The 18,939-nt window shown below is 33.6% G+C and overlaps 1 protein-coding gene across 3 annotated transcripts in view; it reads left to right on the top strand.

Annotated features, from left to right (window-relative positions):
* The first annotated feature begins 16,516 nt into the window (after positions 1–16,516).
* The window catches only part of LOC126690468 (protein STRICTOSIDINE SYNTHASE-LIKE 5-like), a 36,596-nt gene continuing 34,173 nt past the window's right edge, over positions 16,517–18,939 (top strand). Inside the window, exon 1 of one of the 3 annotated variants that reach the window (XM_050385630.1) lies at positions 16,517–17,116. In XM_050385630.1, the coding sequence (XP_050241587.1) occupies positions 16,658–17,116 (459 nt within the window). In that variant the 5' untranslated portion in view covers positions 16,517–16,657. The remainder of the gene's footprint in view (positions 17,117–18,939) is intronic. The other 2 variants (XM_050385636.1, XM_050385633.1) reach the window with 2 other exon arrangements.

The raw sequence follows: 18,939 nt of genomic DNA, 5'->3' as shown, positions 1-18,939 counted from the left end.
GTTTCTTGAGATTGTTTTAAGAGCATTGGTCAAACGGTTGCATTTCCCTCATTGTTCAATTTGTTGCCATCACTGTGTAGTTGTTTTTTATTTTTAAAAAATTAATGTCAAAAGACTACATTTTATTGCAAACCTCTATATTTTAACTTGTATAAATATATATTTGATAGAGTAGGTGGAAGTTGAGATAGGGGCTTAACACCTAGCAGATGCATGTGTAACTTACCTAGCAAAATAATATATATTTAAATGTTGCAATATTTTCTTTGTATTATGAGCAACCATCAACTCTGAATTTCTTTAATGCAACAACGGGATTTTGATTATTATTTTGTCTTTTGAATGAATGACATAACTTTAACTAAAGAAGGTACACAAATTCTACATAAAGAAACAAAGAGATAACCTGGACCGAACGAGGAACATAGCCAAACCAGAAAACACTTTGAACTACTTAACTCAATCAAACGCAGAGGAAAGGGCCATGCCTCAAACTACACAAACATCTAATCGTGAATAGCATTCATGATGATTTTATGCAAAAAAACCATTATATATCCAGCCTTATGCCTAAAAGATTGAGATTTAATTGATTTATTGTGAGGTTCTAGAAAAAAGTCTAACAAGTCAAGCTATTGTGGTAACCATGATAGTGTTAAGATGGACGAGGAAATTAGTGATCCAAATATTAACAAAGGTATACCTTGTCTTTTAAGGAATTTTATGTGAAAAAATATCTCACATCCTTCATCTTTTGAGAAAACCCTTAATCATTTTCACCGAAGATTATTTCATTGGAATGCTTTTAAACCAATTCATTTGAAGATATGTTTAAAACTATTTATTTACCATAGTTTGACAAAATAATAATTTCTTTTTTTTATAAGTGACAAAATAATAATTTCTTGAATAATCTTGTTCTAATCACATTTTAGTGTGCAACTTGGCAATGGGTGGGGTTGTAGTTTAAAGATTCATGTACCCTTGTATTCTTTTGCCTATATAAAAAGCTCAATTAATCCCCAAACGAGTGTTTGTTTGCTTGCCACTTCTTAATTCAACATAATTGGCTTAGGTGTTATGACATAGGACAAAATTAAAACTTGAAGCCACAAAAATTGGAAAAATGGAAACAATAAAAATCACCTAGGAGTTAACACCTAGGGTTGTTTGGAGTTGATAACTAGCAAGATAGAAGACCTAGGAGTAAGCAACTAGCATCAGTGGGAGTCAATAGTAGACCGTTGAAAATTTTCCAAGAGAAATTTTTATTAATCAAAAGCAAAATTGTAAAATTGTCTTCAAAGGAGTACAATATAGATTACTATGTCACTTATCAAAAAAAAAAAAAATATATATATATATATATTGATTACTATGTGAAAGTCATAATTCTGTTTGACATATGAAATTCTAATTCTGATTGACTTGCGAAATCCCAATGTCTGATTTATAAAAATCACCTTCTGAAACAACCTAATTAACTTCTAATACTTAAAATAAAGTACAACTGATTGTCAAAATTAAATAAAACTAAATTAATATTAATATTTCTTTGTGCTTTCTACACCATGATCTTACCTTGAGATATGGAACAAATTATTGCTACTAGTACATATGCATTTTTGACGACTTTGAAAGCCAATGACAAGTACATTCATTCACTAGGAATAATTTGGATTCTCCTTATTGTGTTTTTCATTGCATCTGAAACAAGTCTACCTTTTCTTATAAGCTTGTTTAGACGATGGACACTGTAATTGATCCTTGTAAATGACCAATTTTACCATCAATTTTTTCATATAATCAATCTAATTTTTCTTTTCAAATGTTATTACTATGGATCGTTTATCACCTTTTGATCCTTTGTTTATTAACCGTTTTGAGGGAATATCACATATCAATATATTAATGGGATCAAGATGGCACTGTTTAATTAGAGGGGGGCATCTATGTGTATTTGATTTTGATGTTTGAATCTTTCAGGTATCAAGAGAAAAAGTGCAACTAAAGGAATCGATTTTAGTAGAGTTCAAAGAGTTTCTTTGTTGATTTGTAGATGTATGGTGGATTAGTGGTTTAGATCTTTTAGTTTCATCTCAATTCTAATACAAAAAATTTCACTTCAGATTTCTTTGGTAATCCTATCCATGACCTTCATTTGGCATCTTGATGACAAGAGTAATGTTTACATAGTGGTGTTGGTTGATCTATTTTGAGAGGATTATAATGTTTTTTTCTTCTTCTTCAATTTTTGGACTTTTCCCTCCCACTTGTATGAAAGGATGTAAGTTGAAGGTTCTTTGCTCAAATTATGAGATAATACCAACTTATGCAAAATTTGAATTGTTTATTCTTATATTTCAAAAGTAAAGTATTTATCATTATGGGGTCCAATTCCCGTGTGTGATGTATGACTTATGTAGACACTTGGAGAGATGTGTAGTTTTTATTTATTTATTTATTTTTTTAAGAGTAAAAATAAATCATGGGCTTTCTATGTATGATTGGTCACCTATGTCTAGTTCATTTTGTTTCCTAATTAATTGAGGTATTCCTTAAGCATTCTTAAGCTAAAAGGAAGGAAATGATACAAACCAAATACATGAACTGAGATATTCAGTTACGTGTGAAAAAGGGATTATGCATAGGGATAGAGCCAAGATCTTACATCTGGGGGGACAAATATGGGGAAAAAAATCATAGCGTGGTGTGTGTATAACAAAATTGTAACCTTTTCCCTGTGAAGTAAATTTACTATAATTAGAGAAGTTTTACAATTAAGGGAAATCATTTGCTTGGACTCTGTTGACCTGTAGACAACTTAAAGGAAAAACATTTTTCATTGAACTAGAACATTTGGACTTTTCAACATATGAATTGCTTCCATAGATAACAAACTTGTGACCACGAATAGAACTTCTGACATGACCTCCAAGAATCTCTTGAAGGTTTTCTTCACAACAAGAAGCCTATGGTAGATAATGGTTCAATTTCTTCACCAGCTAATCTTCAGGTCTACTTTAATATCTTCAGTTTGGTGAAATTGAGATAATCTTGGTTACAAAATCCTAGACTCATAAACATAGCTTTCTCTCCTTTGAAAAAAAAAAAAAAAAAACCTCTTATGCGAACTTATATATAATGATCTTTTTATATCCTAACAAGTTGTGCTTGAATTGGGCTGAAACAAATATTGGGCCTTTTAGGAATCTAGTTCTGTGAACCTGATAGGTTGAGGCTAGAGTCGAGGTTCATATTGAGACTCGATAGATCGAGGTTGGACTTGGAGTCAAGTCACAAAAGATTTGCTTTTTAAAGCTCATCTTGGGTCTTTGTTTTGATTTTAAATTACAATTCCAAAACACAACAACACTCATAATTCGTCACAATGCCAACACTAATACATATGGAGTCCAACGTGTATCAAGTGTATAGAGAAGAGTTCCTACCATTGGAACTACGAAATGCAGCTCATGCATTGCTAGGACATTAAGGGCTAGGGCTGCAACCTGCATAAACAAATCTAGAGTTTCAACCATGAAGTAGGCAATAAATTATTGCATCCTAGGGGGTTCAATAGCAAAATTCCATTATTTCTTGCTTTATCACTAATAGCCTTTTGATCATATCTCTTTTTTGTTATTTCTCAAAAAACGAAAAATCTCTTTCTTTGTCCTTTTATCAATTTATTAACAAAAAAAAATTGCCATATATTCTAACTAGTTGTTAAAAGTTTCAAAAAGAGTTTAATATCACAAAGGAAAAAGCACAATTTTTGTGTAGTTCTTGACCTATTTTAATTGACAAAAACCGAAAAAAAAAAAGTGTTCATTTAAAAGTTACAAAATGTGTCACAGACTACTTTTCTGTCATATAAAAGAATTGTGGCAAAAATTATGAGTTTATTTATAATACTAAAAGATTTTTAAAAATTAAATAAAACCATATGGGCGCGGTTTTCAATGTTTTTAATCTTCTAATTATTTTAATAGTATATGGAAATTTAATTATTTTAATTGATACATTTTTTTTGCTAAATCATTTTAATTGATACATAAGATTGAATCAATCAGATTATTATTTCTTACATTAACAACATTATATTATTTTTATTTGCACAGAGAATTTAAATAACCACCTTGACATTGACAGAGTGGAAAACGATATACATTTACAGTTGAATAGTCCATTCCTCCTCAACCCTCGTGGCATTAAAGTTTCAAAATTAATGGACGAGTCCAAAAAACGCCAACTCAGCTTCCCTACCTGAACCCACTAAAAGCCACTATTAGCGAACGAAAAAGCTCATGGGCCATGGCCCTTTACTATTAAGTTTTTTTCATTTTCACTATGTTGCATTGGTCCCCCAAAGCTCTACCGAGTACCGACCTGACTTGTTCGACCCGAGTCGCCTGCAACTAAATGAGTTGACATGGAATTTATGCAAATGTATAAGTTAGCTTCCTAACCAATAAAAAAAATAATAATAATAAAGAATCTTTTGATAGTGTTGTATTTGTATGAGTGATAGCGTTTTATTAGTTAGGAGCATTACTTCAGCACTCCTTTGATAAACGTAATAATTTTTATCATGAGTTCCACGTCGGTTTGGATTGACCTTTTTCTTATGTTTATAAGCCACTTTGAACCTTTTTTATATCTCAAAATATGGAGCCTATTTGTGAGCTTAAGTCTTATTTATATTACACATGCGTTCCTCCTAGTCCTTTGTGGGTCCAAATAAGTTTTAATTATCTTGGGTCTTTTGTTTTTTTGTTTTTTTCCAGTTATTTTCCAAACTTTTGAGCTTTTATAACTGTTTGTGTCTGAATTAGACAGTTGGAGATTAGCTTTACTTGTTGGGAAAAGTTAATAAAGGGTCTAAGGGCATTAGTTTGTAAACTACTTTTTAAAAACTTTTTATGGAAAAAGAAAAAAAAAAGTAATGCTCCAATTGTTTTTCAAAAAGTATTTTCTTGAAAATTATCTCATTTTCTTATGTTTAGTAGTAACTTAAAATGAGTTGGGAAAACTATTTCTTAACTTTCATTATTTAGCTTTACATGAGATATAACTATTTTTCTTATTTAGTTTCATGTGAAATAGTATTTTTTTTTCCAAAAAATTTTTAGTAAAAAACAATTTATCACATGCCACATTAAATAAGAGAAGTTTGAGAGATAGTTTTCCTTTAACCAATTTTTTTTGATACTATCAAATTTAGGAAAATGCATAAAACTATCTTCACAAAAGGTTTTCCATTGAAATAAATAGCTATTTATACTTCCATGAAAGTAGTATTAAAATTTTCCTAAAATTGTCCATTAACAAATACTCTAAGGGCACCCATTATTTGTAAGCTAATTTATTATTTTATTGTTGTATAATCAACTCATTGGCTTATTTAATAGATCATCAAAACACTTTCATAAGTTCAACTAAGAATTTTTTTTTGAGAAAGAAGTTCAACTAAGAATTAATTGTTCTCTATCTCGATCAGAATAATAACACTATTCTTTCTTCTCCTAAAAAGGTTCTTTCTCTCCCACTTATATTTTTTCTTTTGCAAATGGTATTTGTGCTTGTGTGATGGTAAAGGAAATGCATTATTAGAAGATTGTTCTTAAACTTTTTGTGTGTGGAATTGCTTCCAATACAAAGGTCGACAATATAGTCTAATCCTAGAGAGTTGTTCAACCTAAGAACCAGTGGTACTGAGGTTTACTCCAGTTAGCACAAATCCTAGAGAGTTGTCAAGATTGAATTTTCTCTAAACTTTGGTTTAGAATATATATATATATATATATATAGTAATAAATTCTTCATTTTCTACACTAAATTAATTTACTTGGCACAAAAATTAAAAACTTAAATTAGATGGAACACATGGCGCAAAATTTAACTAAAATTGAAATCCAATTTTTATACTAAATTAACTCACTTGGCATAAAAAATTTAAAAGTTTAGATTAGATTGGGCATGTGGTACAAAATTAGACTCATATATATATGAATTGGGTTTAAGTTACACCTAGTGTAATTTTAAATAATATTTAAAATAATGCATAAAAGATAAGTTTATATATTGAATGGTAAATTACATCCAATTGACATGAAAATTGACATGTATCTTAAAAATATATAGAACATGTAATTAAAATGTTGGACTTTCAAAATATGAATTTAATAAAGTTATTAAGTAATGTAACATTACTTAGAATTACACAAGGTGTAACTATATATATATATATATATTAAGGGTGCGTTTGGGAAACGCGTTTTGCGCTTCTCACGTCTGCGTCTACGTTTCTTTCCTTTTTTTTTTTTTTTTAAAGATCAGCGTCTGGTGCACTGTTCATGGGGACCAAGGCATATGAACATTAAAAAAAAAAGTAAACAGTAAATTTTTTATTTTTATTTTTTTTCAATTTTCAATTTTCAATTTTCAGTAAAATAAATTGTATCCAAACAGATCTTAATAGTGCACTTTTTACAAATGTTTGTCAAAAAAATTAGGGATAATTACACATTACCCACTTGTGGTTTACCTCTAATTCTAAGTGCCTACCCGTGGATTGAATTTTGACACTTTGCCCACCTGTGATTATCTCCGTCTATGTGCCGTGTGCCCACCTCTCCCTCACCGTTACTCTAACATAGGAAATAGATCAAAGGTCACTCCCATCCAGATCAAAACAGTCTCTTTTCCAAAAACTACTCAGTCACTCTGATCCTGCTTACTCACCAAAAATCACTCAGTGTCACTCCCAAAAATCACTCAAAATCACTCACTCACTCCCCCTTCACCGTTAACGTAAGAAATAGTTGAAAAGTCACTCCCATTTCCCATTCGGTCACTCTTGCTCACCAAAAATCACTGAGTGTCACTCCCAAGAATCACTCAAAATCACTCACTCACTCCCATCGTTCGTGCAAACCGAACCGACGAAGACGGCTTCTCCGTTCAGCTGTGGCAGGAAGACTCACTCCTGGGTATCGCGCTTCGCTTCACTTGACTGGGATTTGAAAGCTTGAGGTCGTGCATGCAAACCGATTTGAGGAGGATCAAGATTATTGCCTCTGTTCTGTTCAGCCGTTGCAGGTAGATTAGGATTTTGCGTTTTAATCTTTGAAATCTAGGGTTCTAAATTGGGTCTTAAAATGCCGGTGGATTTTAAAATGCCGGTGGATTTTAAAATGCCGGTGGTGGGTTTTAAAATGCCGGTGCCGGTGGTGGGTTTTAAAAATCCTTTTTTTTTTTTTACAGAGTCGGAGAAATTTCCAGCTGAAACCCAATTTTGTTTTTACAGTTGCTCCTCATTTTTGTATGTTGTAGGCTTTGATGATTGTTTTGTTTAGTATTACCTGCCTCTCCCTCACCCGATCATGCTCATGATTGTTCTGTTGTAGGCTTTTTCTCTGTCGTGATTTGTATTGTTTAATTGTTTTTGTGGAATGTTACCAAATTGAAATCAGTTTGATCATTGGTTACTGCTTCTGTCAATTTGAAATCAGTTTGATTTACTGCTTCTGTTACCAAATTGATCATTGGTTCTGATTTTCAGATTAATTAGAATGTTACTGGTTGAGTTTGTTGTGAACAGCATGTTATAGTTAGTGTCTAATGGACCAGTGAACTAATTATGAATTTGACCAGTGAACTAAAAACCCTCCATTCCCTTTAAAAGTTGAATAATGCTCATGATTTTATTGAAATAATTATTCAGTCAATTATGATATAAGCTGGATGGTTATATATGCATTTTTAAAATAAGTCCAACTGCATTCTGAGTTCTCTTGTTTGCTCAATTCTGTTTTGAAATAAGTTTGTGATAATAATCGACCAGTTCACTAATGGTGCTGCTCTTATTACTACTCTTATCCATATAGGTATTGAGTCTTTATTAACAATAGAACTAGATGCCTCATTTTTATATGTATGCTTTAAGGCTTTGATCATCTTTCATTTATAAGTTTTATCATCTTCATTTATTCTGTTGTGTTTTACATGCAGATGGCTGACTTAGTATTCAATTTTGAGATTCATCATGGTGGGCAGTTTGTGTGGAACCCAGATTTGGTATATTTAGGAGGTAGTACTTCTTTTGTTGATAATGTTGACCCAGATAGACTTAGTTATTTTGAAATACAAGATATTTGTTGTGATGTGGGGGCACTTAGTACAAGTAGATATCATTATCTTATTCCTGGAGGTAATTTGGAGCAAGGGTTAAGGCTTATAAATGAAGATGATGATGTTGTTTATATGTGTGAAATCCATGCTGCATGGCCTACAGATAAGATAACACTATATGTTGAGGGTGGTGAGGAGCCACTTGCTGTTGAACAACCATTTGGTAATGAGGAAGTAGCAGATGATGATGATGATGTGCATGAGGTGGGTGAGAGTGATGATGATGTGCATGAGGGAGGTAATGTGGATGCTGAAGGAGGTGATATTGATTGGTTAGAGGAAGGGTTTGAGGGGCCAGATTTTGATGATGATGTTTTTGGAAATGTAGATGACGGGCCATCTACACGTGCAGCCCCACATAGGCCCTCTGAAGGAGATGATGGGCCATCTACACATGCAACCCCACATAGGCCCTCTGAAGGAGATGATGGGCCATCTACCCATGAGGATGTATATGTGTATGCAACCCCACATAGGAATACTGCAGCTGACAATGACCCACCTCTTGAAGAGGGTGAATGGATTGACCCACCTCTAGAAGATGACATGGAAAGTCTAATAGGGTCTGATGATGATCAGCCAGCACCAGCTGCAAAAGAACCTGAGTTTAATGTCCAAACTGATATGAGAAAGCCAGAGTTAAGGAAAGGAATGAAGTTTCCAAACTCTAAAGTATTTAGGGAGGCATTGAGGGAATATGCGATAAAGAAGCCAGTAAATATCAAGTTCAAGCTGAATGAGAAGAAGAAGATATCAGTTTATTGTATCAATGAATGTGGATGGAGGTGTTATGCATCTCAACTACCTGAAGAGTTGACATTCCAAATAAAAACATTCAATCCGAAGTGCACTTGCCCTAGATCCTTCAAACACAGCCAAGTGACTTCAACTTATGTTGCAAAGAAGTTTATGCAGGAGTTTGACAAAAACCCCAATTGGAAAGTGGCTGGTATTCAACATCATGTGAAGCAAGCACTTGAAGTTGACATAAGTTACAGTCAAGTGTATAGGGCAAAAAGGAAAGCTACTGACTTGGTTAATGGGGATGAACAGCTGCAATATGGGAAACTTAGGGATTATGCAGAGATGATAAGATTGACTGATAAAGGAAGTAGGGTTATTTTGCAAACTGAAATGGAAGATGAAAATGCACAGCCGAAATTTAAGAGAATGTATATTAGGTATAATGCACAAAAACTTGGGTTTTTGGGAGGTTGTAGACCAATTATTGGTTTAGATGGGTGCCACTTGAAAGGCAGATTTGGGGGGCAAATACTTTCTGCCATAGCTAGAGATGCAAATGACAATATTTTTCCAGTTGCATTTGCTGTTGTTGAGCAAGAAAACAAAGATTCATGGGTATGGTTTCTGCAACAGTTTTCAGATGATATTGGGGATCCACAGCAACTTAATCTGGTCTTCATCAGTGACAGACAAAAGGTATGACCTACGATTGTACTAACATATTTAGTAGACATTTTTAAAGTTCAATAATAATTGAGATGCTGTTTTGTAACAATTGTACTAACATATTTACTTGTTCTGTTTTGTAACTTGTATAAGGGCTTTATACCTGCAATTGAGATGCTGTTCCCAACTTGTGAGCATAGATATTGTGTGAAGCATATCTATAATAATTTCAAAGTGGATCATAAGGGCTTGGAGTTGAAGGATGCACTGTGGAGATGTGCTGGAGCCACAACAGTGAGGGAGTTTGAAAGAAGAATGCAGGAAATGAAGGATTTGGATGTCAAGGCATGGGAGTATCTTGCTGACATCAACCCTGCACAATGGTCTAAGTCTCACTTTAGTAGTAGAGCTTTGTGTGATTGTTTAGCTAATAACTTGAGTGAGTCTTTTAATGCCATGATTTTAGAAGCTAGGGATAAGCCAATTTTAGCAATGTTGGAGTGGATTAGAGTTAGGCTCATGACCAAACAATACAAAAAGATGAGAGGTATAGCAAAATACACTGAAAAAGTTTGTCCTAATATTCAAAACAAATTAGAGAAGTTAAAACATGAATCTATACCTTTCAGTGCTACTCCAGCAGGCAGCTTCATGTATGAGGTTGATAATGGTCATGAGAGACATGTGGTTGACTTGGCTAAGAAAGCATGCAGCTGTAGGATTTAGGATTTGACAGGACTTCCCTGCAAACATGGGATCTCTGCTATTGTTAAGAACCTGGAGAAAGTGGAGGACTATGTGCATCCTTGTTACTTAAAAGAGACATTTGCTGAAACATACAAAGAGATAATACAGCCAATGCCTGGCCAGTCTAAGTGGGTTAAGACTAACCAACCTGCTCCTGTTGCTCCTCATGTGTATAAACCACCTGGCAGACCACCAAAGCAAAGAAAAAGAGATCCTAAAGAGCCAAAGAACCCTTATAGAATTTCTAGGATGAACAAGACAATCAAGTGTGGGAAGTACAAGAAAGAAGGACATAATGCAAGAGGGTGCAAGGCAGGCATCACTGGTGAAACTCCATGGCAGAGAAGAGATAGACTTGCTAAATCAGCAACTGTAAGTATTTCCATGCTTTGAACTATATTCATTTCCTCAAGTATTTCGTGTGTGTAACTTGTACTACCCTCTTTGTAGGCACAAGGCAGTAAATCTACAAAAACAAAGCAGACTGCAACACCTCAAACTGCATCTCAGCCACCAAGTGCTAGATCTCAGAGTGCATACAGAGCTTTTGGTCAAACTACATCTCAACCTGCACCAAACAATAGATCTGAGGCTGCAACTCAACCTGCAACTAGATCTAAGGCTAACTGGTTCTCTTCATCCTCACAACCAAGCTTCCATACCCCTAGAGAGACATGAGATTCTTTACCATCTCAGGCACCTCTGGCTTGTTCTATTTTGTATATTTTTTTCCTCTTACTTGCTATTGTTGAATCATCTTGCTAATTGTTGGATCATCTTGCTAACTGTTGGATTTTGGTTATGCAGCCAAGTGCATCTGCTAGGGGGTTTAAAGGCAGAAAGTTTCAACCAGTTGGTGGAAAGGGCAAGAATGTAGCTGGCAAGGGCAAGAATGCAGCTGGCAATGGCACCTAAAGTAGTAAATGACAACTTGGAAGATGTTAAAGTTTTAACAACTTTTTTGTTATAGTTCACTTGTTTAATGTATATGTCAAGTGTCAAAAACAATATTGGCAATTTCGGTTGGAAATATGTATGTCTGAACACTAGTGGATTAGTTGGTGGGTTTTAATTGGAAGATGTGTAAAGTCACAGGATGTGCCAAAAACAATGTTGGCAATTTTGTATGCATGTGACATAAAACTTTGTTAATGTCTCCACTTTTATTTTGTAAAGTCACTGAATAGGTTGCTCTTCTTTTATTTTGTGAAGTCACAGGATGTGCTCAATGACTCTTCACTTTTATTAATGTTAATGTGCATTGAAATAGGATAAAGTATTTTGTTGTGTTGTGCTTGTCTTGTGCTTTTGGTGGACTCTGTTTTTCTTGTCTTGTTCTTTTGGTGGATTTACACAGGTGTATGTATTCACACAACAAATCATGTGTCTGTGTAAAACATGTTCCATTTATAGGCAAGTGTGCAACAAATCATGTATATATGTAAAACATGTTCCATTTATAGGCAGGTGTGCATTGACACAGGTGTATATATTGAACCAACATGTTCCATTCAAGTTATTATGTTATTAACATTTCCATATAACACTTTGTGCCAATATATATCAATCACAGGATGAAGTAAAAAGGAATAAAAAAATTATACTAAACAATATTTGCACAAAAACAATACTTTCCATTTCAATTACCCAATAACATTTCAACATCCCACCAAGCATCATGGCAGATTAAGGTTCCTCGCTCTTAAATTATTGTTCACTGAGGCAAAACACAACAACAATATTACAAAAATGAAAAATAACCATGACAAAACTAATGCCATCTTGTACAATCTCTCACTCTCTCTAACTCTCTTAAGTTTCTCTCTAATTTCTACATAAAACTCATGAGTTTCTCTTTCCCTTCGGTTACATCTTTCTTCCATTTCCTTAGTTGTCATTTCTCTCTGATTTGCAAGCTGCAATTCATTCTCAAGCATACTTATTCTTTCACGGTCACTTTTACAAGTTTCGTTATCCACCCACTGAAAGAAGCCACATTTGGGACCAACCTGAGCATTACAATTATAACAATTAATTTCACAGTTCACAATTAATCACAACTAATAATTCAATTCAACTCAATTCAAATACAACAATGTAATTGTTACTTACATTAAATTGACTACAACCAACGAATCTTCTTCCATAGTTACCAGCTTTTCGACTTGTTCTTAGGGCACAATTCTCAAGGGTACATAAATGACCATCTCCAGCACGGTAGAAACCACTAGTTGTAGAGCCATTGCCAGTTGATGAAGACATAGCAAAAATTTGTTACAAGCTTATAGACCAACAAATCTGTTACGAGTGGCAAGAATCAACTCATCTAAATTTAGTAACAACTACTCATGCTACAACCACATTGTTAAAAAAGTTGATGGGCCACAGACCTTTATTTTAAAGTAATAAGAAAATGCAGATATATATTCATAACTGTTAAGCCAGTAATAAGAAAATGCAGATATAAACCAGTTCCATGGTTAAGCAAGAACCGAATTTGGAAGAAAGAATTTGGAAGAAAGACTACCCAATTTTAAAACCCACAGGAATTTTAACAAAGTGACCGTGCATATTAAGTGAGGAAGAAAGAAATACAATTATCACCGGGCATTTTAAAACCCACCACCGGCAAAAATGGGTTTTTAAAACCCACCACCGGCATTTTAAAACCCACCACCGGCATTTTAAAATCCACCGGCATTTTAAGACCCAATTCCGAACCCTAGATTTCAAAGATTAAAACGCAAAATCCTAATCTACCTGCAACGGCTGAACAGAACAGCAATAATCTTGATCTTCCTCAAATCGTTTTGCATGCACGACCTCAAGCTTTCAACTCCCAGTCAAGTGAAGCGAAGCGCGATACCCATGAGTGAGTCTTCCTGCCACAGATGAACGGAGAAGCTGTCTATCTCGGTTCAGTTTGCATGAACGATGGGAGTGAGTGAGTGAGTGAGTGATTTTGAGTGATTTTTGGGAGTGACACTGAGTGATTTTTGGTGAGCAAGCGGATGAGAGTGACTGAATGGTTTTTGGAAAAGTGAGTGTTTTGATCTGGATGGGAGTGATTTTGATCTATTTCCTATGTTAGAGTAACGGTGAGGGAGAGGTGGGCACACGGCGCATAGACGGAGATAATCACAGGTGGGCAAAGTGTCAAAATTAAAATCACGGGTAGGCACTTAGAATTAAAGGTAAACCACAGATGGGTAATGTGTAATTATCCCAAAAAATTAATAGTAAACTTTTTAGTGAAGAAATTAATAGCACAGTTGTTGCTCGCTTGTATTGTCGTGTAACGGATTTAATTAGAGAAACATTTATTCAAAATTAAGACGAACACTCTGATGATATGACGTGAATCATATGATAAACATAAAGCTTTTTTTTGTACCTTTTGGCTGGAACGAATATTCTACAAACAAAACAAATATCATCAATATTTAAACATAAGCAGGAAAAAAAAAATGAATACAAGTTGATAATTGTAGTCAATTCATAGGGTGGAGCCCTAGAAGTACTCGAAAGGTTGCCAATAAATGTTACTTTTGATGAAGCCAAACATGTTACTACAAAGCCAAGTTTATGATTTTTAAATGGGGTTGAGGACTGACAGCGAAGCCAAATATGTTAGCACAAAGCCGAGGTTATGATTTGATATTGTTTTCTTTATTAGTTGATTGATACGGGTAGGTCCCAAAGGGTTCCACCTATAATTATTGTTAGTATCTAATTTGACGTTGTAATTATCCAAAAAATAATAATAATTTGACGTTGTTTTCTATGTTTTATTTTAACCTTCCAAAATGATTATCTTAATAAGATAGTAGATGAGTTTGAATCATAAATATTTTATTTAACAACAAAAAATTTTAGCAGTTTTTATTTTTATTTTTTACACACTATGTTACAAACATACGACGCCAATGATTACTTGTTTGACTACAATAAACCTTACCAATTTTTTTTTTGAGAATGATAAACCTTACCAATTGAAGTAATGTTTTCAAAAATTTTACCTATTAAGGGTTCGTTTGGAATTTGTTTATTTTGCTAAAATTAAATTTTTTTTGTTAAAAGTACTATAGAGAAAGGTAAAAGTTAACTAAAATAGTATAATGAAACTCATGAATAATATCAAAAAGTACCGTGAGAACCATAAATAATAATAAAATAAAGGCGTAAATGTATTTTTAATCCCTACATTTTGAACTTTTTCCATTTTGGTCCCTACATTTTCATTTTACAATTTTCAGTCTCTAAACCAATTAACGTCTGACATTTAGATCTTTTCCATCACCCAACTAACAGTAAAAGATGACGTGGCTAACGGTGGAATTAAAATATTATTAAAAATCCACCATGGCACTCATCACCATGCCACATCAGAATTTTAAATACTAAAAAAAGTCATGTCAGAAAAACAATTAAAATAAAATTCTAAACTTGATTTTAAAAAATAAAATAAAATAAAATAATTAAAATAAAAATTTTCTTTTCTTTTCATTAATATTTTGGAAGACATGTTCATGTTCTTCTTCCCAAAATGTGATTGTTCATGTTCTTAGCAAATTAATCCTTATTTTATTTTATTTTCTATGTTTTCCTTTACAACCAAACACATTAAAATTCAAAATTCAGTTCAAACAATAATAAATCAATATCAACAGATCTATATATCTGAAATTGAACCTAGAAATTGAACACACAAAATCCAATCCAATTTGGAGACACAAAATTTAGCAATCATCAAAACATAAACCTAGCAAATCAAACACTCAAAAAGGCATAAATAACCTACAAACAACTATCCACATTCCACACTAACAACAAACCCAAAATTTTTAAAGAAACCAGTTGACCACAACTATCCTCTCCAACACCAAGCCTAGAAATTTCAAGCACAAACCCGGAAAATTAAACACAAGAACACAAGAAAATCAAACCCAGAACACACAAGCACAAACCCAGAAATTTCAAGCACAAACCCAGAAAATCAAACACAAGAACACAAGAAAATCAAACCCATAACACACAAGCACAAACCCAGAAATTTCAAGCACAAACCCATAAAATCAAACACAAGAACACAAGAAAATCAAACCCAGAAGGGCCAGAACACACGAGCACAAACCCAGAAAATCAAACACAACTCCCACCCAAATTTGAACAAAATACCCACAAAACCATTAACCCAGCACACCTCAAACTCTTTTTGTCAGAAAATCCCCTTGATTGAACCTTAAGTGCTCCTCACCAACCCAGATTTGAACAAGGTGAAAACCCAAATCAACAAAAATCATAAGCCACAAGCCCACCATCAGAGTGTGCCACCACCTATCTCCACTGAAATCTCCACCACTGAGTTGAGATATAGAGAGATGAAATAGAGAAAGTCTCACCGATTTGAGACAAAAACCACCCATTGATTTGAAGCACCCATCAATCTAAGAGAGAGAACCACTTATCTTAGAGGGACACTTATCTGTGAGAGAGAGAGAGAGAGAGAGAGAGAGAGAGAGAGAGAGAGAGAGAGAGAGAGAGAGGTTTCAGGTCTTCAACTTGAGTGAGTTTGAGATATGAGAGAGTTCGAGATGTGAGAGACGAAGATATGAGAAAATAAGTAAATAAATAAAAATGAGAAAATAAAATTTTCTAGGCAACGAAGAACATGAACAATCATGTTCTAGTGAAGAACACATCTTCCAAAAATATAATAAAAAGAAAAGAATATTTTTTTTATTTTATTTTTTAAAATCAAGTTTAGAATTTTATTTTAATTGTTTTTTTGACGTAACTTTTTTTAATTTTTAAAATTCTGATGTGGCATGGTGATGAGTGCTACGGTGGATTTTTAATAATATTTTAATTCCACCGTCAGTCATGTCATTTTTTGCTGTTAGTTGAGTGACGAAAAGGATCTAAATGTTAGACGTTAATTAGTTTAGGGACTAAAAATGATAAAATGAAAATGTAGGGACCAAAATAAAAAAAAAAAGTTCAAAATGTAAGGATTAAAAATATATTTATGCCTAAAATAAACTAAATAGTAAAATAAGCTGGCAAAAATAATTTTTATCAATCCAACAGTAAACTAATGAAAAGTTCTACTACTATCTGGTACGCCGACAGTGTACTAACTGGTATTAAGGTATAGATCTGTTTCTCAAAAAAAAAAAAAACAAGGTATAGATCTCCAAGGTCAGTTGCTCTCTTCGAAAAGCTCTCTCACACTAATGAAAAGTACTACTACTACTACTATCTTCTGAAACAGAACAAAGTCAATCACCGAGTTCCACAAACTATGGACGAGTCAAAAACTCCCGACTCAGCTTCCCAACCCAGACCCTCTAAAGCCACTTTTACCAAACAGAAAAGTTCATGGCCCTTCACTTTCTTAGTCACAGTATTGGTCCCCGTTGTGGCGGCGACATTGCTCTACCAACTCGACTCGTTCGACCCGGCTCCTCTGCCACCTGACGAGTTGACTCGGCACGTCATAACCGTGCCAGCACGTAACGATCACATGCTCAGATTGTCTGAGTTTGTGGGTGTAGGAAATTTGAAAGCTCCAGAAGATGTAGCTTATGATGCCAAGTCCGGAGTCATCTACACGGGCTGTGCTGACGGGTGGATCAGCCGAGTCACTTTAAACGACTCGGCGGCTGACTCGGTTGTGGAGAAATGGGTCAACACCGGTGGGAGACCCTTGGGAATCGCTTTTGGTCACAACAATGAACTTATCGTTGCTGATCCTGAAAAGGTGGGTGATCATTTATTCTTAGACTAAGTATATATATAAAGTTTTATTTTAAATTTTAAATTTTAATGATTAATATTTCTTTAGAAAAAATTTGAATAATAAATCTACCATAACCATAAATATAAGATATGTGTTAATTTTTCTCTCAGGATCAAATTATGTGGTTAATTTTATTTTATAGATTACAATTTAGATTTTTTTTTTTTTTTCAAAAGGAAGTGAATAAATTATTGTATTTGATGTTGTTTTATTTTAGAATATATATATATATATTCAAGTTAAAAATTTTAATCAACAAAGAAATGAAACCAAGAATTGCTAAAAAAATTAAGATTCAGTTTATGCATACAATGCAATGAATGATGAACAAAGTTTCTCTCCAAATTAGTTTGGAGAGAAACTTTTCAAACTTCTCATATATATATATTTTTTTTTGTGAATTTTAAAAATTTAACTATTGAATTTCACGTTCCTTATGTTCTTAACATGTATATAAAAATTTGTTCAAATTGAATATTATTTACTATTCGATCACTGAACTTATTTTTTTATAGACAATTTTATAGCATAAAAATTTGAAATTTTAACATTTGTTTGATGAGCTAGCAATTGAACTTTGATCTTACATGCATGAAGAATACGTCCCACCCGCACGAATTTGCTTAATCTCACATCAAGGAGAGACGCCTCTCACCCTTACTTTATAAGCCTTTGGCCTAAGGAAGGGTGTGCTGGCAAGGGTGGGAGGCATGCAATACTTGATTGGGGGCCGAGACGAAAGTTCTCCCACAAAATGGATCACACACACTACGGTACACCCTTCCTTAGACTAAAAGCTTATAAGGCAAGGGTGGGAGGCGTCTCTCCCCGATGTGGGATTGAGCAAATTCGTGCGGGTGGGACGTAGGTCGATCCTTACCCATCCCAAAGTGAATAATACCTGATTGGGGGCCGAGACGAAAGTCCTCCCACAAAGAACATGCAATCCAATGGTAGTTTGGAGAGAAACTTTGTTCATGAATGATTATTAACATTATGTGTGTGTGTGTGTGTCTTTTTTTTTTTTTAATGAGGAATGCTATGTTGAAAATATTTTTCACACTACTGACATCAATTATTAACTGCTTCTTATATGAGCTCATTACTAACATCAATTTTTTTACCTATTAATAAAAATCTATCATATCAATGAGTGTAAATTTTTTTATCAAATTTGTTATGAATGTAGACTTTCTCATTTTATATACATATTTTTAAAAATCTGTGTCTGTGTTAATTAGAACATAATTCTTCATCCTTTTATGCGTGTTACTAAAAAAGAAATTATAATTATCATGTTTAATTATGCAGTAATTTCATCACTCAATCTCACAACTTGATAAATTATACAACTGTGAGTGACCAATAAAAAGTTGTGGGTCACACAATAAAGAAAATGTGGACTACTCACACCGCGTTGACAAATTTTGAAATTTAGTTTTGCTTGTAATTGATTGTCACCAATACACACCAGACACGTCTCCCTTTTTTTGTTTTTTTTATAAGACTTCACGTCTCTTTGCTTTGGTACGTGAGATTGTGAGGTTGTTCAGGTTGCTAGAAAAATAGAAAATTAGAAAGTTAAATTTTAACAAAACTGTGTAGTGCTTGTTAAGGTTAAATAATGTGGTCTTACACTCTTACTTCATAAAAAAATTGAATAAATAAGATTAATTATATAAAGCTGAGACTTAGCTGACCCTAAAATCTATAAAGCTAACAAAATCCTTACCTAATGGTGCCATTAACACAACACTTCCAAAACGCAATATCACGTGTGTAAG

The sequence above is a fragment of the Quercus robur genome, chromosome 6, assembly GCF_932294415.1.
Source record: "Quercus robur chromosome 6, dhQueRobu3.1, whole genome shotgun sequence".
Taxonomy (NCBI): Eukaryota; Viridiplantae; Streptophyta; class Magnoliopsida; order Fagales; family Fagaceae; genus Quercus; species Quercus robur.
This window is presented reverse-complemented; position numbering and strand designations above follow the sequence as displayed.